This window comes from Haliotis rufescens, unplaced genomic scaffold (genome assembly GCF_023055435.1).
Source record: "Haliotis rufescens isolate VD_foot unplaced genomic scaffold, xgHalRufe1.0.p SCAF_18, whole genome shotgun sequence".
In the NCBI taxonomy this organism is placed as follows: domain Eukaryota; kingdom Metazoa; phylum Mollusca; class Gastropoda; order Lepetellida; family Haliotidae; genus Haliotis; species Haliotis rufescens.
Window position 1 is genome coordinate 26,982,661 of NW_025963868.1, and position 20,941 is coordinate 27,003,601.

The 20,941-nt window shown below is 39.1% G+C and overlaps 2 protein-coding genes and 1 long non-coding RNA gene across 3 annotated transcripts in view; all 3 read right to left on the reverse strand.

The window, feature by feature from the left end:
• LOC124120348 overlaps positions 1-3,529 on the reverse strand; it is a 6,865-nt gene extending 3,336 nt beyond the window's left edge. Inside the window, exons 1-4 of the mRNA XM_048397984.1 lie at positions 3,369-3,529; positions 1,443-1,775; positions 755-1,084; positions 1-87 (exon numbers count right to left, since the gene is read on the reverse strand). The exon at positions 1-87 is cut by the window's left edge and continues 237 nt beyond it. Coding sequence (XP_048253941.1) covers positions 1-87; positions 755-1,084; positions 1,443-1,775; positions 3,369-3,447 — 829 coding nt within the window. The 5' untranslated portion in view covers positions 3,448-3,529. The remainder of the gene's footprint in view (positions 88-754; positions 1,085-1,442; positions 1,776-3,368) is intronic.
• A 3,316-nt stretch (positions 3,530-6,845) lies between these two features.
• Positions 6,846-8,128, reverse strand: LOC124120362. Its single transcript, XR_006858812.2, has 3 exons — positions 7,952-8,128; positions 7,778-7,793; positions 6,846-7,367 (listed from the first exon to the last, which is right to left on the reverse strand). It is a non-coding gene; the product is annotated as an uncharacterized LOC124120362 (long non-coding RNA).
• Positions 8,129-9,209: 1,081 nt separating this feature from the next.
• LOC124120347 lies at positions 9,210-12,198 on the reverse strand. Its single transcript, XM_046483156.2, has 4 exons — positions 11,882-12,198; positions 11,194-11,523; positions 10,214-10,531; positions 9,210-9,304 (listed from the first exon to the last, which is right to left on the reverse strand). Exons 1-4 carry the CDS (start codon positions 12,108-12,110, stop codon positions 9,210-9,212), a joined length of 972 nt encoding a protein of 323 aa, XP_046339112.2. The 5' UTR covers positions 12,111-12,198.
• Positions 12,199-20,941: the final 8,743 nt, after the last annotated feature.

Sequence of the window (20,941 nt, forward strand, 5' to 3'; positions counted from 1 at the left end):
TTCTTGACTGATGTTGGGGTGTCCTCATGGAAAGCAACACAGTGTCTCCCTCGTGCACTTCCGTGTTATGAGGAGACTCAGGCACATCTACAACATAGTCAGTTTTCTACTAATGACAATATCGACAGTTGCAATGACACGAGTAGGTGAGGTGTGTTTTACACCGTATTTCTGTAATACTGTAATTCTACACAGCAACAGTTATTGTGGGTCTGTCTTAATTTGAGGGTGAGAGGAGAGCTTGCCAGAAATTGATGCGCATCTTAGTAGTTTGCAGACACAATATAACATCTTACTCGAACGTATATACACTGAACATCCAAGAACTTCTATCACTTTCTCAAAATCAATGGGAAAATAGCATAATCTAATAAAAACCAAAACAGAACATGTATCGGTACAAAAGCTCCAAAAGAGTGTGCAGCTACTCTCACACACATGAGTCCCAAAGAGGGAGGGGTCAACTGAAATTGCTACGGCAGAAGGCGACTTCATAAACACTTAAAGCAACAACAATATCGATGTTATCGGCATGGCTTGCTTATGCAAAGCAGAATATACGACGTCTCAGAGAGGAACATACTTGTATGGAGCTATGTTATTCTCAAACTGGGATGTGTCATTACTTATCTGAGGTAACAGTTGGCTTCTTAGTTGTGAATCCATTTTGAAATTTAAGTTTTTAAGCTCTGTAACAACAACTGGCTGTCTAACAAATGGGAGGTTACCCGTGACACTTGTAATGAATACATACATTCTACGCTAAGGACATAGTCCACACTGTGGTCTGTGAGTATATTGTCCCCAACCACTGTCTGACAAGTGTATCTGTGTGCTCTGTCCTTCCTTGTCACGCCACTGATAGTCAGAGTGTTGTTCATGTATCGCCCGCCTCTCCATACCCTGCTACCAGACGCCAACTGATGCCTGCCTCCATTCTCTACACTCGTTCCGTTCTTCATCCAGACAAAGTTCATGGACAGGTTCCAATTTGGGTAACTTTTCAGAAAGGAGTTGCATGTCAGATCAACAGAACTGCCAAAGGATACCTTTTCCGGGCCCTCGATATAAGGTTCTTGAACTCCTGTTGAAAAAATAACCATATATGCAAATGGAGTGGCTTATATATTTGTAAGTGTTGTAAATGCTGTCGTAATAGGGTTCAATACCGACATCGGTATGATGATATCACCAACGTAAATATACATTGTCAATACAAAGGAAACACCAGTCTAGATTATCCGCGGAATCATTAGCGAAAAGGACGAAATATCTGTGAAATTTTTATGAATGGACATACTTTTTTTTCTGGAAACATGAACATTATCCCTCTTCAAAATACCCTGTTACAGCTGCCCTGGTCAGTGACTTGTTGATATATTGTGTAGACTTAGTTACCATACTCAAATACCGGATAGTGTTTCTGGAAATTAACTACTTACGTATCACTACTAGCTGTTGCCCACAGTTGGGAATCTTTGTTCCTGGACGTTGTGGTGAACCAAGATAGCAGCTGTACTGACCAAAGTCATGGTCGTCAGCTCTACTGAGCACGAAGCTGAAGAGACCAGCTCCTGAGGAATTTATATTTCCAGTGAATTCCAGCCTTGATTTCAGTTTCTCATTGGCAATGTTGAATTCGTTAAAGTTCGTTATGTGAAACACCGTTTCCTTCCAAAAATCGTTTCTAACAAAAAAGTCTTTGTTTCCAGACCCATGCAAATTCCAAGCCAGAGTTGCTGTTTCTCCAAAACGAATATAAACAGTTGACGCAGCTGAAAGATAAATGCGTCAAATATTACATTTACAATTCAATTTCTTTTCCAAACGGCTACATTTACTGAAACAATAGTTTAATTACTTGTAAAATAGTTACAGAACACCAGCAGTTGGAAGATTACAGTTGTAATACCTACCAGCCATGACAAATTAACTATCGCCATATGAAAAAACGGGTGTTCTTAAACCTATTTTGCGTGGTATATTTATGTATTTACATCGCAAAAAGTAGCAAAGTAACATGTACTAATAGATTATCCATACTATTTGCCCAATACATACCCATCACAATACTTGTCTGTCCACAATTAGCAATTATGAATCCTCTGTTACCCAGGGACCGCGAATAACACTCTCTGATGATAAATCTGAACAATCCTGCAGATTGTTTCTAACAAGCATATCCACGACATATTCAATTCCATGAATGATCAACGTCAAGACAACGTGTATTGTGTACTTGACATTTTGACTTTGACAATGTTTGGGTTCCGTACAGTGAATGAGAGGTGTCCCGTGTCATTGATCGGGGCGTATCATTTATTTCTGTTTAGTTATTGATGTTATAACTTGTCACATATTAACTGAGTTTTTGTATGAACATTTATCTATTGAGTTTTTATGTTGGACCCCCGTGTACATATAAGTCTAAGATTAAATTTCCATTTTCTTCGTGAGTGATTGTGTTGGGTTTAATGCTGCTTTTGAAATTTTTCCATTTATATCACGGCGTGTCAGCTTAATGTGGGAGGAAAGCCCGAAGTGATGCGGGTCTCAGGCGTTTTACACTTTTACCACCCACGGGCACCGGTATGGTGCTGACAAACCTAGAAATATAATCGAGGCGAACCGGGATTCGAACCCACAATCGTAGGTTTGCCCCAGGGACGCAACTCTGCAAAGAGAATCGCGGCGCGTTAGACGACTGAGCCATCCGTGCCCCCTGAATGAATGAATGGCCCCTATTCATCACGTAAATAACGCAAACAGAGTGAATGATTCATAATTAATTTTACACCAATTATTGGAAAAAAATTCTGTTCCACTATTTCGTGCTTCACCTTGAAACGGGGGCACGGGTGGCCCAGTCTTCTAAGGCGCTGCGATTGGCTATGCAGAGTTGCGTCCCTTGAACACGCCAAAAACCTATGATTGTGGGTTCGAATCCCCCAATTATGTTACTAGGTTTGTCAGCACCATGCCCGTGCTCGTGGGTTTCACCGAAGTGGTAAACGTCACTTCGGGCTTTCCTCCCACATTAAGCTGACACGCCGCGATATAACTGGAATACTGTTAAAAGCGGCGTTAAACCCAACCTACTCACTCACTCACTCAACTTGAAACTGCCTACCAACTGGTACAGCTATCAACATTCAACTCAGTCACAAGTGGTTTACATATCTGGATATATATACATTCTATAAAACTCGTGCCAAGTTATTAATTTAAAGTGGAATTTTGTTGACAACCTCTAGTACTAATACAAACACAGACGCGCGTTCACTCAATAATCTTGAGCATGACGTTGAACTACATTTCACGTCACCTCATCCCTTGAGTTATGTATGTTTTTATTGTATCAGTCTTACCTGTCGGCGCTCCTCCTATACAACTATGGGAAAACAACAAAACACAAATGACAGTAGTCCAACTCCAACTACACATCATCCTGCTGTGGTTTCTGACTGATTATATCAGTAACAAACTCGTCAGTGTACCACGCTCGCTACAAATACTTCCTGTGTACTCTACCCTTCAGGCAATAACACAGGCCGTGGTCGAATAATCAAAACACTTTGAGACCTGGCAATAAATAATAGAAATGTTATTGTTTTCAATACTCTAATTATCCATGTATTTCATTTCGTCCCATCAACTTATACCAGGAACAAGTCACTTTCCTGTTCGGTATATTTATACAGTGCTACGTTTTGTACAGACTGACATGTACATTTCTTCCGTCAAGCTTGTACACACCTTCCTGTAATAAATGTCCTGCGGGAAATCGAGACTTTGGCGTGAGTACTTTCAGATAGATCTACATTGTATATAATCAATTTTACTAAACTGAAACCCAAGTATCATCTGAATGATTTTCCTTGGTCTTTCAATTTACTATAGCCAAGTCCCTTTAAGTCTCAAATAAATCATTGTTTTTCTTCAGAAACGTATTCATGCCAGACAGAAAACTAATTAAAACCTGAAGATAGCTCACTATACAACATAGCTGGGAGCCTACCTCAACAGGAAACATATTTTCTATAATCGATTCGTTTCATGTTTGAAGGTTATGTTGTATAACGCGGCTGTAAAGCCCTGCTTATTTCTGTGCGATTTAACTACAGTGTTCGCCTGGTTTGATAGCTGATAAACTGACTCAGCACTTCGCGCATGCGCAGATGGCTGTTACTGAGGTTTAATGTTTAAAAAATGGCGACTACCTTGGCAACAGTACCTACGAGCACTAAAAGCTTCTCTGTGTTAGCTTTATTTCACACTATCGCGATAAACCACTTATCACGTATGACACTTCTGACCTTAAGTCAGCCACTAATATCAGCAAACTAAAGTTTGTCAGTTACTTGGTGTCAGAACTGATACGTTCCCCTTAATAGGTATAGGAGAAAGATCACATTTTCTTCTAATTTGCTATTCTTTCACACCTAATTACTCCAGTGACACGTTTTCCCTGTTGATAGAATGTAGCGGATGTGAAACAACATATATGTTTATTCTAACAGTCCTGACCAGGTATTTTGATGATTCCAGTTTCATTAAACTGTTTTATTATTATTTATTTAAAGGTATACCTCTATACATCCACATTGCATTTTGAGCATTAGCCTCGGGAGAATCGATATGGGATCGTTTCATTTTGGAATATTTACATATGAGGCCGTTTTACATGTCTTTTTTTATATTTCTAGCCCAGGTGGGGATATTCGTCGAAGGTATTTGGCTGTATGACAATTATTGAACGAAATCAGATCACCGATGTACCTTTACTCTTTGGTTAAATTCTCGAGTTCTATGTTGTAAATCCAAGTAGTGTATTTTTTTGTTTAGCAATGATTGTAACTGTGTTGTTATGTTTCTGTTGTGATTCGGCAGACGCTCTTTACAGTGTGTTTGGGCAGTGATCATGCGTCAGGAAGCTAGAGTGGTGTGTAAACTTCCGGTCCGCTTTACCGGGGACGGTGATAGTATGTTTTTGAAACATGTGGAACGTTCCATTATCTCTCACGCATTTCATCGCTTTGGAACAAGCATTCATGTGAGGATCGCTCATCATCCCTGATTCCCTACCTAGTCCATCTCGCCGCGTCTGTTTAAATTCTCAGTTAACGTATTGTTTCAATGTTGAAATCGACACGTAACAGTAGTAAATCCGATTTATTTGCATAAAGAAACCAGCAAGGGTGGTGCCACAATTAGTACCCATCAGAATGACTACTTTCTGCCAAATGTCATTTCCCAAATTTCATATTGATGTTATCTATGGGGAAGTTTAGCTTTTCATATATTGTTTTCGCAGTAAATTTAAGATGGCATTTTACCCGTGAATATCCCAGTTGGACATTTACAGCAACCCATGCTTGTCGTAAGTGGCGACTAACGTAATCGGGTTGTCAGCCTCGCTGACTTTGTTGATACATATCATCAAATCCCAATTGAGTTGATTGATGGCCATGATGTCAACGACTGGATTGTCTGGTCCAGGCTCGGTTATTTACAGACCGCCGTCATATAGCTGGAATATTGCCGAGTGCAGCGTTAAACATCAACCAAATAAACAAGCGTTATAATATATACTTCACATGATTCAGAGGGGATTGTGGGGCAGCCTATTGGTTAAAGTGTTCGCTCGTCACGCAGTAGGCTCGTGTTCGATTCCCCCATGGGAACAATGAGTGAAGCCCATTTCTGGTGTCACCCGCTGTGATAATGCTAGAATATTGCTAAAAGCGGCGTAACACCATATTCACTTACTCACTCTTTTATATTGTGCAGCCATCCAACACATATTATTCTCACCATGTCATCTAGCTCATTTAAGGACACCGTCGTGTTGTGACTGAAATAATGAGACAAAATAAAGTGTATGTGACCACGTTGCAGAATAATTGTGGAACGGTGCTCATAAATGCCAATCACTGATTTGCTAGGCTTTGTTTCGATGACTTAAAGGAAGCAAAATGATGTAGTTTGAACGCTGGCTGGCAATGCTAGAGACGCGGGGGATTGCTGCGCCACAGAAGATCCGGGTTAGATTAGGTCTTCGGGTCAGAATAATTCCCATTGTTTTCATTGTACCTCATCGGTGAGGAACGTTGTTCATAATGTCAATCACTTATTTGCCAGGCTTTGTTTCGATGCTTTAAAGGCTGCTATGGTACACCTTAAATATTGCTGACTGCGGTGTCACATAACACACAAACAGAAATAGAAAAAGAAAGAGGAACTTGTCAGCAGTGAAATATTGTCATACGTCCTTATTTAATCTTCTTCAGGTGGGGATGGAGTGAGTGTGTTAAAATTTAAAGTCGGCAACGCTTGAGCCATATTGTTGACATTTGTCAGCACCTGATATAACCACAGTCATTGAAATCACAAAATGAATTCAGAATTCATGACGTCTGTCGCACATTATGAGAATATGAAATGTTTGTGAAAGCTTCCTTTCACTAGTATGTTCCTCCATGAAAGTTTTAATATTTATAACATCGATTTCCGACAACCTCTTCAATAATAAATTGAAGTCAATTGAATAATAAATATATATTATTCTTAATGAACTTATTTCAGGGGCATACTGTCTACATTGCTGGGGATATCAAGCTTAAATTTTCTTATTAAGCAGTTACCCTCAGTCAGTGGACAGTTTATCTTAAAATGTTGGGACATCTTCCGCCCGTATCGCGTTTCAGGAAATAGTAACACATTAATATGAATAAATAACAAGAACAACACTTATGCATGCAAATCAAAACTGTTAATTTTATCAAACACAAAACGAAATACGTATATGTAAGCTATGACATATTGATCGATCAGTATTTCCGTTCTACAGTGCTGCATTCTTTCGTATATATTAAACCTACATTACTTCACCCATTTTCTTAAAAAACATGTGATGTAAGTTCATATCGGTGCTGAAAACTAATTTGATATCAGAGTCAATTTTAGATGATTTAGATTTCGTTTCGTTATGTCTGTTCAGCCTCAATTGTTAAAAAAGTGATGAAAAATTAAATCCGAAATAGTCCAGGTAAACTCTTTCTTCACTCCGAATCACATATCCTTTGTCATTTTGATATCTACAAAGACAATACTGTATATCGATCATTGTGTAGCCTTTTCCTAACGTGTAATGGAACTGAAACGTGGCAGGCAACCAAACACGCTCACTCTTATTATGTGACTGTATGAAAAAGGACTGTATAAAAGAGAAGAAGAATAATTCGTCAGATTTGCCGAGGCCTTGTGGGTATCTGCCTTCCATGAGGCCACACTCTTATATAGTGTCGATAGTAGCATAGCCTTCATTCTCATCATGTCTTGGCGTGACATACAATGCCGCTGGAAGTCTGTAAAAACACAAATCGTACTTTGTTGTCACAAATAGTATACACTGTATATAGAATTGTCTCTGTTTCGTTCAAACAGCCATTAGTACATGGTTGCTGTTTAAGAAGAGTATGAGAGTATGGGTTTCACGCCGCGTTGAACAGTATTCAGCTTATTATGGTAGGTAAACCAAAAGTGATGCATATCTTATATGTTTACCACTTTGGTGAAACCCAAGGGCACGAGTATTATGCTAACAAACCCAGAACCATAATGGGGGCGAACCGTGATTCGAACTCGCGATCATAGGTTTCTGACGTGCTCAGCGAATTTCTGCTGGAGAAGACACCATACTAAATATTTATAATTAGGATAGTGCTAATTACATGGTTCGAGGATTAAGATAATTATGAATAGCTCTAATACTTACTTGTTGTTACTGTGTACTGAAACGTAATGGATAAGAAAATGACTTAAATGCACCTGACAAAGAATCAAATGACCAATGAGTATTACCATCATAATGTTAAGGATGTCGAACATTTGCCAAGTAAGGAAAAGACATTTCTCCAAACATACTGGTCTTGTTAATTTTTCATCTGACCTTTTCGTCGTTTGAGCATTACAATAGCGACGGTCATCACAATGCTCACAGCTGAGCTCACCACCGAGAACCCAACAACTTCAGCCAAAGAATAGGTGTGTATGTCTTCTTCACTATGCACGTCCATGTTGTCTGCAGGAGAGGATAAGGACACTGGCGATGCTGATGTCGATATCGTGTCTCCTGTAATAATGAAGGAACATCTATGATGTATCATTCACACACAAGTACTATACCATGTGTATCACGAATGAAATGTGTAGGATATGGGATCATGTAATGAAATCGCATCCTACAACGGCCTTATGTACTATTCTTGGTGACCGCTAAATGTGACAGTTGTGTTTACGACAATAAGGCAAGAGGGTATCAACATAGGCACCAATTGTGCTCCCCAACTTGTCGATATGTTTGTTATGCAAACGAATCTGAATTCCTGCTTTAAGTGGCAAAATCGAAAGATGGGAATTTGGCCAACAGGCCTGACATTAAGCTTCAGGTATATGGATGACCATTAATAATTGCTAAATAATGGTCAAATAGACAATTCCCTTCCAATCGTTTACTGAACTTGAACTTGAAATCAAAGAGACCAATGAAGCCGGCTCCTCAGTTTTATTTTAGATCTATGCATAAAGAGTGACAAACAATTCTCCACAAGTCGGCACGACTTCAACTCTCCAATAGTTAACCCTGCCCTTTTTGTTGAGCAATATTCCAGCAGCTGCGGTCTTTAGTGTCTACATTTTACAGGTAAAATCGAGCATCGAAAATCCTCATACGACTTTTTGCTCTAATGTTGTTTAATTGGGTTTACGGCATGCAAGGCCTTACCAAAGCTTCAGTTGGTTGGTTGGTTTGTTGTTTTACGCCGCACTCAGCAATTTTCCAGCTATATGACGGCGGTCTGTAAATAATCGAGTCTGGACCAGACAATCCAGTGATTAATGTCATGAGCATTGATCAACGCCATTGGGATCGATGACATGCATCAACCAAGTCAGCGAGCCTGACCACCCGATCCCGCTAGTCGCCTTTTACGACAAGCATAGTCACCTTTTACGGCAAGCATGGGTTGCTGAAGACCTATTCTACCCCGGAATCTTCACGGGTCCCAAAGCTTCAGAGAGGTTTTATGTCAAACATATTTTCAAATTTGACGCATCAATGACAAAAATGAGTGAGAAGCAATTCCCTTTTTGACTTGAATGGTATGTTCCCATATTTGTTCAGGGGACATGGTAAAAGCACTAATGGTTTATTCACGACTGCAGAGTCGATTATACGAATCATATACTTTACCTATAGGGGAGTTTTCGTCAGATTGTGAAGCTGGTGTAGTCACAGTGCCATCTAAAATATGAATGATGTTTATTGAAATTATAATGATTATAATAATCATGTACAAGACGAAGGAACAATTCACCCCAAAAAGCTATAATTGCATATTCTTCATACAACATGCATACACAATCCATTTTTTCAAATGTCTATACACACGATTGAAAGTTTGCTACAAGCTTTTCGGGGTAAAATACCATAAAGTGATCATAAACTTGACCTGCAGTGGAGGTTCGTAAAATTGTGAATGTGGTACAGTCGCAATAACATCTAAAATATTAGTGATCTTTATAGAAACGATTATAATAATAACCATGCACAAGAGAAATACACAATTCTGAAATTCCTGTTGTATTTACATTTCACCGAATCAAACAATATCTGCATACTGTTGGCGTGGCATGTTTACGCATTCCGATCATTTACAGGATTGTAAGAGACGAATGTCAATGAATTAATCACATTTTGAGAGATTCAGTAGTACGAATCATATGCATATACTTTACCTGTAGTAGATGTTACGACAGATGGTGAAGCCGACCCAGTCACAGAGTTATCTAAAATACGAGTGATGGTTTTTTTTAAAGTTAAATATCCATGCGCAAAAGAGGTGTGAGTATAGTTTTACTTCGTTTCATTCTGGCATCTATTATCCATTTGTTCTATTACATACATACCTGCACACATACACACACACACACGCACGCACGCACGCACGCACGCACAAACACACACACGCGCGCGCGCGCGCGCACATACACACACATACACATACATACATACATACATACATACATACATACATACATACATACATACATACATACATACATACATACAAACATACATACATACATACATACATACATACATACATACATACATACATACATACATATGAAACAAGGCAGGTTGACCTACTAAAAACAACCAGCACGTGTTCCCAGTCACAGCTTCCATGACCCTCCAGGCTACAGTGGTACCTGCCAGAATCAGTTGATGCGATGTCAGAGAGTTGGAACTGTACAGCGACTTCATCCGAGGATGTGAGGACTTTCACGATCTTGATCCTGGTCCAGTAGGTTTCCCATATGTAGACTTCGGCAGAGTCCATTTCAAACACATTTCTATCATTAGGGTCTTTAAGGTATATTCTTGACTGATGTTGGGGTGTCCTCATGGAAAGCAACACAGTGTCTCCCTCGTGCACTTCCGTGTTATGAGGAGACTCAGGCACATCTACAACATAGTCAGTTTTCTACTAATGACAATATCGACAGTTGCAATGACACGAGTAGGTGAGGTGTGTTTTACACCGTATTTCTGTAATACTGTAATTCTACACAGCAACAGTTATTGTGGGTCTGTCTTAATTTGAGGGTGAGAGGAGAGCTTGCCAGAAATTGATGCGCATCTTAGTAGTTTGCAGACACAATATAACATCTTACTCGAACGTATATACACTGAACATCCAAGAACTTCTATCACTTTCTCAAAATCAATGGGAAAATAGCATAATCTAATAAAAACCAAAACAGAACATGTATCGGTACAAAAGCTCCAAAAGAGTGTGCAGCTACTCTCACACACATGAGTCCCAAAGAGGGACGGGTCAACTGAAATTGCTATGGCAGAAGGCGACTTCTTAAACACTTAAAGTGCCAACAATATCGATGTTATCGACATGGCTTGCTTATGCAAAGCAGAATATACTATGTCGCAGAGAGGAGCAGACTAGTATGGTGCTATGTTATTCTCTAACTGGGATGTTCCATTACTTATCTGAGGTAACAGTTGGCTTCTTAGTTGTGCACCCACTTTGAAATATATTTTTAAGCTGTGTAATAACTGGCGGTCATACAAATGGGAAGTTACCCGTCACACTTGTAATGAATACATACATGACACACCAAGGACATACTCCACACTCTGGTCTGTGAGTATATTGTCCCCGACCACTGTCTGACAAGAGTATATGTCTACTCTGTCCTTCCTTGTCACGCCAACGATAGTCAGAGTGCTGTTCATGCATCGCCCGCCTCTACATCTACTGCTACCAGACACCAACTGATGCCTGCCTCCATTCTCCACACTCATTCCGTTCCTCATCCAGACAAAGGACATGGGCAGGTTCAAACTGGGGTAACTTTTCAGAAAGGTGTTGCATGTCTGATTAACAGAACCGCCAAAGGATGCCTTTTCCGGGCCCTCGATATAAGGTTCTTGAACTCCTGTTGAAAAAATAACCATATATGCAAATGAAGTTGCTTATATATTTGTAAGTGTGTTGTAAATGCTGTCGTAATAGGGTTCAATACCGATATCGGTATGATGATATCACCAACGTAAATATACATTGTCAATGCAAAAGACACCAGTCTAGATTATCCGCGGAAACATTTGGCGAAAAGGGCGAAATATCTGGGAAATTTACATGAATGGACATACTTTTTTTCTGGAAACATGAACATTATCCCTCTCCAAAATACCCTGTTACAGCTGCCCTGGTCTGTGACATGTTGATATATTGTGTAGACTTAGTTACCATGCTCAAATTCCGGATAGTGTTTCTGTAAATGAACTACTTACGTATCACAACTAGCTGTTGCCCACAGTTGGGAATCTTTGTTCCTGGACGTTGTGGTGAACCAAGGTAGCAGCTGTACTGACCAAAGTCATGGTCGTCAGCGCTACTGATCACGAAGCTGAAGAGACCAGTTCCTGAGGATGTTATGTTTCCAGTGAATTCCACTCTTGATTTCTTTCTAGTAATATTGACTTTGTTGTAGTTCGTGAAGTGAATCACATTTTCTCTCATAAAATCGTTTCTGATAAAAAAATCTTTGTTTCGAGACCCATGCAAATTCCAAGTCAGAGTAGCTGTTTCTCCAAAACGAATATAAACATTTGACGCAGCTGAAAGATAAATGCATCAAATATAACATTTATAATTCAATTGCTTTTCCAAACGACTACACATTTACTGAAACAATAGTTTAATTACTTGTAAAATAGTTACAGAACACCAGCAGTTGGAAGATTATATGTTGTAATACCTACCAGCCATGATAAATTAACTATAGGCATATGACAAAAACGGGTGTTCTTAAACCTATTTTGTGTGGTATATCTATGTATTTACATCGCAAAAAGTAGCAAAGTAACATGTACTAAGGGAGTATCCATACCATTTGCCTCATACATACCCATCACGATAAGTGTCTGTCCACAATCAGTAATTGCGAATCCTTTGTTACCCGGCGATCGCGAAAAACACTCATACCGGCCTTCGTCATGAAACTTGACATCTCTAATGATAAATCTGAACAATCCTGTTCCAGAAGGTGATATGTTCCCTGTAAATGTGATCCTAGATTCTGAGTTCACGTGAGTGACATTATTGTAGTTGGTTATATGGAATATGGCTTTCCCTGCGCGTGTGTTCCAAACGGTGTACTCGTTGGCTGTAGGTCTGGGTAGAGACCATGACAGTGTAGCATTTTCTTCAACGGTTACGTTTGCTGAAACGCAAGAAGGATAGTTTTAGCTATAGAATGCTATTGTAAATGGAAGTGTAAAGATACAATCACGCGTGTACGTTCCTGCAGATTGTTCCTAACAAGCATATCCACGACATATTCAATTCCATGAATGCTCATGCCAACGTGTATAACGTACTTGACATTTTGATTATGACAATGTTCGGGTTCCATTCGGTGAATGAAAGGTGTCTCGTGTCATTGATCGTGGCGGATCATTTATTTCTGTTTAGTTCTTGATGTTCAAACTTGTTACATATTAACTGAGTTTTTGTATGAACATTTATCTGTTGAGTCTTTATGTAGGACACCCGTCTACATATAATTCTAAGATTAAATTTTCCATTTTCTTCGTGAGTGAGTGCGTTGGGTTTAATGCCGGTTTTTATTCCATTTATATCACAGTGTGTCAGCTTAATGTGGAAGGAAAGCCCGAAGTGATGCGGGTCTCAGGCGTTTTACACTTTTACCACCCACGACCACCGGTATGGTGCTGACAAACCTAGAAAAATAATTGAGGCGAACCGGGATTTGAACCCACAATCCTAGGTTTGCCCCAGGGACGCAACTCTGCACAGAGAATCGCGGCGCCTTAGACGACTGGGCCACTCGTGACCCTGAATGAATGAATGCCTCCCCCCCCCACACACACACACACACATTCATCACGTATATAACGCAAACAGAGTGAATGATTCGTACTTAATTTTGCAGAGTTGCGTCCCTTGTACACACCAGAAACCTATGATTGTGGGTTCGAATCCCCCAATTATGTTTCTAGGTTTGTCAGCACTATACCCGTGCTCCTGGGTTTCACCGAAGTGGTAAACGTCAATTCGGGCTTTCCTCCCACATTAAGCTGACACGCCGTGATATAACTGGAATACTGTTAAAAGCGGCGTTAAACCCAACCTACTCACTCACTCACTAAACTTGATACTGCCTACCAACTCTTACAGCTATCAACACTCAACTCAGTCACAAGTGGTTTACATATCTGGATATATATACATTGTATAAAACTCGTGCCAAGTTAGGAATTTAAAGTGGAAGTTTGTGTAAATTGCTTAGTTGACAGCCTCTAGTACTAATTCAAACACAGACGCGCGTTCACTCAATAATCTTGAGCATGACGTTAAACTACATTTCACGTCACCTCATCCTTTGAATTATGTATGTTTTTATTGCATCAGCCTTACCTGTCGGCGCCCCTCCTATGCAACGTTTGGAAAACAACAAAACACAAATGACAGTAGTCCAACTCCAACTGCACATCATCCCGCTCTGGTTTCTTACTGATTATATCAGTAACTCGTCAGTGTACCACGCTCGCTACAAATACTTCCTGTGTACTCTACCCCCCATGTATAGCACAGGCCATGGTCAAATAATCAAACCAAGTCCGCCATATCATACACTTTGAGACCTGGTAATAAATAATAGCAATGCTAATATTTTCAACACTCTAATTATACACGTATTTCAATCGTCCCAGCAACTTATACCAGGGACACGTCACTGTCCTGTTCGGTATATTTATACACTGCTCCGTTCAGTACAGACTTTTCATTTCTTCCGTCAAGCTTGTACACACCTTCCTGGTGATGCATTTATTCTTAGAAATTGTACAGTGTGACCACACTCTGCGGAAATTCTCGTCACAATATGGTTGCAATATTGCCGTTGCAATAGCGACGTTAAATTTTAACTCACTCACTCACTGTCAAAATTCAATGGGCGACACTGTAATAAGCGCCTGCGGGAAATCGAGACTTTGGCTTGTGAACTTTCAGATGGATCAATTTTACTTAACTGAAAACCAAAATAACATCTGAATGATTTGAGTCCCTTTAAGTCTCAAATAAATCATCGTTTTTTCTTCAGAAACGTATTCATGTCAGACAGAAAACTAATCAAAAACAGAAGATAGCTCACTATGCAACGTAGCTCAACAGGAAACAGATCTTCAATAATCGATTCGTTTCATGTTTGAAGGTTATGTTGTATAACACGGCTGTTCAGCCCTGCACACTTCTGTGCGAATTAACTACAGTGCTCGCCTGGTATGGATAAAATAGCTGATACACTGACTCAGCACTTCGCGCATGCGCAGATGGCTTTTGCTGAGGAGTGAAATGTTTTAAAAATGCCGACTACCTTGACAACAGTAGCTACCAGCACCAAACGCTTCTCTGTGGTAGCTTTATTTTCACACTATCTCAATACCCTTTATGTATTATTATTATTTATTTAAAGGTGCATCTTTTGAGCATTCACCATGGGAGAATCGATATGGGATCGTTTCATTTTGGGATATTTACATATTAGTTCGTTTTGTCTTTTGTAAGTTATGGTGTAGGTGGGGATATCCAGGAAAGGTTATTAGCTATTTGACAATTATTGAACGATATCACTGATGTATCTTTTCTCTTTGGTCAAATTCTCTTTGTGTTTGGGCAGTGATCAGGCGTCAGGAAGTACTATTAGCATATTGAGATGCCAGAGAGGTGTTTAAACTTCAGGTCCGGTTTACCGGGGACGGTGGTAGTATGTTTTCTAAACATGTGAACTTTACAGTATCTTGTTAGCTCGTATATAACGGGAGAATAGTGTGTATACGTATCTCTCACGCATTTCATCGCTTTGGAACAAACATTCATGTGAGGATCACTCATCATCCCCGATTCCCTGCCTAGCCCATCTCGGAAGCTTGACCACTCTCGCCGCTTCTGCATAGCTATCTCAGTTTTGGGAATCGACAGGTAACAGAAGTAAATCCGATTTATTCGCACAAAGAAAGCGATAGGCAATGATTGTGCAACAAATAGTACCCACCAGAATGACAACTTCTTGCCAACATGTCATATCAAAAATTTCATATTGATGTTATCTATGGGGAAGTATAGCATTTCATATATTGTTTTCGCAGTAAATTTCAGATGGCATTTTACCAGTTAATATCCTAGTTAGACACTTACAGCAACCCATGCTTGTCGTAAGAGGCGACTAACGGGGCCGGGTGGTCAGGCTCGCTGACTTTGTTGATGCATGTCATCAAATACCAATTGCGTTGATCGATGCTGATGATGTCAATCACTGGATTGCCTGGTCCAGACTTATTTACAGACCGCCGTAATATAGCTAGAATACTGATGAGTTCGGCGTTAAACATCAAAGAAACAAAGTATAATAATATATACTTCACATGATTCACATGATGGTGGAGGGATAGCCGTCATTTTATCTAAAATATTGCTAGGTGCGGCTTTAAACAACAAACAAACAAACAACAGATGACATTTGCTTTCATATCTGAAACTTGAAAGGTCGTGATGTAATTATATCTATATTGTCAACACGTAACTTATAGAATATATATTTAATTATCCAATAACCTATCTTCAAAATTGCAGTGTGACCTTGCGTTTAGTGAAGTGAAGTCATGCAATGTATATACTCAATTGCTGCCGCGGAAATACAAATGTGGTCTATACAGGTTTCATGCTATTCTGCCTAACATAATTTCACTATCTGAAGTCACCCTACACACATTATGAACTTGAATGAGTGAAGTAGTAGGAAGCACAGGCGATAAATATGTTTCTTTTTTTTGCAGTTCGACGTGAAGTTGTTCCTGGTTTTATTTGTCTGCTTCCTGTGTAATATCAGATTGTCTTTTCCTTTCTCTACTCAAGTTGTCCAGTGGAACAATAAATGTGTCACTTACTTTATATCTTAACTAACTTCAAATATAAGACTTGAATGAGAATGAGACATGTCACACATTGGAACAGTAACTGTATGCATATAAGTAACCATCTGAATGCAGGGGCATGGCTTCACTAGTGCTCGGGAATTGTACATGTAGTGTGGTGAACATCTCGGGCTTCATTTACAGGTCTTCATGCAGGACGTCAGAAGGATGTATGAACTGGAATCATCAGCCGACCAGTCCTTGTTTTAGCCCTTTAATGTCGAACGCCAGACAGGGTAACAACGAGTACCATCTTTTAACGTCTTTTGGTATGACGCGGCCGGGGATTGAACCCCGGACCTTCCGCTCTCCGGGCGGACGCTCTGCCACTAGACCACGGAGGCGGTCCAATTAATATGAATATTAAAAGAGGAGCTTAAAGTTTTATGTGTATGTGTCATGGCAATGCTTTCCCTCTATTCCCGATCCCTGAAATGGAAGGATATATAATGTCACACCGAAAATTAGGGCTGAGCCATGCTTGGTGTGGAACGTTGAATATATCCTAAATTATCAACACAAAAGGTTCGTTTGAAACAGCAATGATTGTAAATTCAGTAAATAACTAATCTTTCATGGTAAATAGTTATATTTGATAAGAATTGAAAGAAAATAAGACAGTTTCGCTTACATAATTCAAACCGCAAAGGGAACATTATGTATATTTTATGTTTTCTTTAACACAAAGATTATTAAGTGGAATGTTTATTTCACGTTGCAGAGCATCACAGATTACAAGGTAACGATAAGCATTGCAGTCATGAATACTTCAACAAACACTTTCTTGCTTTATAGAATATTATGGTTTAATGCCGCAGAATAATATAGCAGCTGTATGAAGGTAGGGAGTCGATATAATGGAGTGCTAACTATTTTTACATTCAGTTGATTCCTTGGATATCAGCGAATGCATTTTATGATGAATTTCATAATTGAGTAAATCCTACCTTTTCGTCATTTGAGTTTTCTGCGACAACAGCGATCACGATTATGATCAAGGTCGTTCAATGTCGTTCCAAAAGACAATCCAAAACTGACCATAGAAAGCATATCCTGCCCTCCTGGAAGAGATGGTTGTTTGGGCTGATTTAAAAGAGAACGGTTTGGATGTAACACAACTACTTTTTGATAATTCAATTCATTCAGATTTTGACCTCTGTTGATGTATTCAAGATGTGATAGATTAATACCTAAACATATACACATCTTTCTAGGGGCACGGGTGGCCAAGTCGTCTAAGTCGTTGCAATGTCTAATGATTGTGGGTTCGAATCCCGGTTCGCTCCGATTATGTTTCTAGGTTTGTCAGCACCATACCTATGCCCGTGGGTTTCACTGAAATGGTAAACGTCTAAGACCTGTATCACTTCGGGCTTTCGTCCCAGTTGAGCTGACACCTTGATATAACTGGAATGCTATTAAACGCTGGGTTAAACACAACTCACTCTCTCAAGCTTTCTCACCGGGTGAATCATCAATCGAGGTCGCCTTTGAAGTACGCGAGTGTGTCAATCCATCAGAAGGCCAGGTGGACATGCCAGAAGACGTGGTATCCTCCCTTGCCGAAATAAGCCGAGTAAGAGCACAAATCTCAGGTCAAAACGGGTAAAGAAGTTGTGATGAAGAGAATAACTTGTGGTCTATACTTTCTGTAGCCAAATCTGACAGCGTTATAATAACCACACACAAACATATATTCTGGTTACTTAACATGTTTAGAAATACATATTTAATTTCTCCCTGTGATCGTTATTGATACAATAGAATTGCTGTCACATTCATGTTTCTGAAGACAAAGACGATTTGTAGTCGAATCGAGGAACCAAGTGTTGACATGTGAATGCATGCATACGAGGTGTTGCACTGGCATGATCGTCAGTTGGAACAACGTAGATGCGTTGCTGACTGTGACGGGCCGAACTGTTGTCAGGTCCTCTCTCACAGTCAAAATGTGCGTCGTATGACTTACTTAAATTACTTTATATTGGAGATTTTACGTGCGCTTTCCGACTGCAGCGTATTTCGCGTCGTATGATCTGTGTTGTTATTCATATACGTTGACGCCAGACATGGACGGGTAAATAATTTCGCATAACGAAATATAAGTATATAATTACACTGAAAAGAATAACACACTGTGCATCTGCATTAATTATTTCTGCTTTGTCTATCAGTATTATTCAGTACATCAAATTGATGAAGTTATCGAAGTTCTAACTGTTAATTGCAACAAATGGAAAAGACAACGTGTCACAATATCACCCTGTTCGATTGAATGAAGACATTCAGGAAATGTAAATCATAAGGAAATATGCAGGGGCCTGTCCGGGGTTGTCACCCGTATATGTTTGTGTTGTTTCCTCGTTTACTAAATGAAACAAGATTTACATACTGTTAAATGAACACAGGATGATTAACATATAGACTTGCTTGTTCACTTGTAACTTACACAAGGCTGACCGGAAATTATTATTACTTTTTGATATGAGTTTGCTGCCAGGATTCACTGATGTGAATCACACACGTTACCTACAAGAGAAAGAATTCCGTCTATATATTTTCCTGTTGTTTGTGCTTTCATCAAATGAAACCAAATTTACATATTGTTGACTTAAAACAGTTACTTATTCTGATATCTTCACAGGATTTTTCTTCACTTGTAACACAGTTACAATTCATCTGCTTTTGCATATGGGTATGAAAGCTTGTTATATGAGTATGAAAGCGTGTTATATGGGTATGAAAGCGTGTTATATGAGTATGAAAGCTTGTTATATGAGTATGAAAGCATGTTATATGGGTATGAAAGCGTGTTATATGAGTATGAAAGCTTGTTATATGAGTATGAAAGCGTGTTATATGTGTATGAAAGCGTGTTATATGAGTATGAAAGCTTTTTATATGAGTGTGAAAGCGTGTTATATGAGTATGAAAGCGTGTTACATGAGTATCAAAGCGTGTTATATGAGTATGAAAGCGTGTTACATGGGTATGAAAGCGTGTTATATGGGTATGAAAGCTTGTTACATCAGTATGAAAGCTTGTTATATGAGTATGAAAGCGTGTTACATGAGTATGAAAGCGTGTTACATGAGTATGAAAGCGTGTTATATGAGTATGAAAGCGTGTTACATGGGTATGAAAGCGTGTTATATGGGTATGAAAGCTTGTTACATCAGTATGAAAGCTTGTTATATGAGTATGAAAGCGTGTTACATGAGTATGAAAGCGTGTTATATGAGTATGAAAGCGTGTTACATGAGTATGAAAGGGTGTTACATGGGTATGAAAGCGTGTTATATGGGTATTAAAGATTGTTATAGGGGTATGAAAGCTTGTTACATGAGTATGAAAGCGTGTTATATGGGTATGAAAGTTTGTTACATGAGTATGAAAGCTTGTTCTATGCGTATGAAAGCTTGTTACATGAGTATGAAAGCTTATTATATTGGTATGAAAGCTTGTTACATGAGTATGAAATCGTGTTATATGAGTATGAAAGCGTGTTATATGGGTATTAAAGCTTGTTACATGAGTATGAAAGCTTGTTAAATGGGTATGAAAGCTTGTTACATGAGCATGAAAGCGTGTTATATGAGTATGAAAGCGTGTTCTATGGGTATGAAAGCTTGTTACATGAGTATGAAAGCTTGTTATATGGGTATGAAAGCTTGTTACAATGAGTATGAAAGCGTGTTATATGAGTGTGAAAGCTTGTTAAATGGGTATGAAAGCGTGTTACATGAGTATGAAAGCTTGTTATATGAGTATGAAAGCGTGTTATATGAGGATGAAAGCGTATTATATGGGTATGACACGTGTTACATGAGTATGATAGCGTAATGTATGCGTATGAAAGCGTGTTACATGAGTATGAAAGCGTGTTATATGAGTATGAAAGCTTGTTAAATGGGTATGAAAGCGTGTTACATGAGTATGAAAGCTTGTTATATGAGTATGAAAGCTTGTTATATGAGGATGAAAGCGTATTATATGGGTATGACACGTGTTACATGAGTATGATAGCGTAATGTATGCGTATGAAAGCGTGTTACATGAGTATGAAAGCTTGTTATATGGGTATTAAAGCTTGTTATGAGAGTATGAAAGCGTGTTATATGAGTATGAAAGCTTGTTATATGAGTATGAAAGCTTGTTATATCAGTATTAAAGCTTGTTATATCAGCATGAATGCGTGTAATGTGAGTATTAAAGCTTGTTGTGTAAGTATGATAGCTTGTTGTAGGAGCATGAAAGCTTGTTGTAGGAGCATGAAAGCTTCCTGTATGAGCATGGTAGCTTGTTATATGAGACTGAAAGCTTGTTATATGAGTATGAAAGCGTAGTATGTGAATA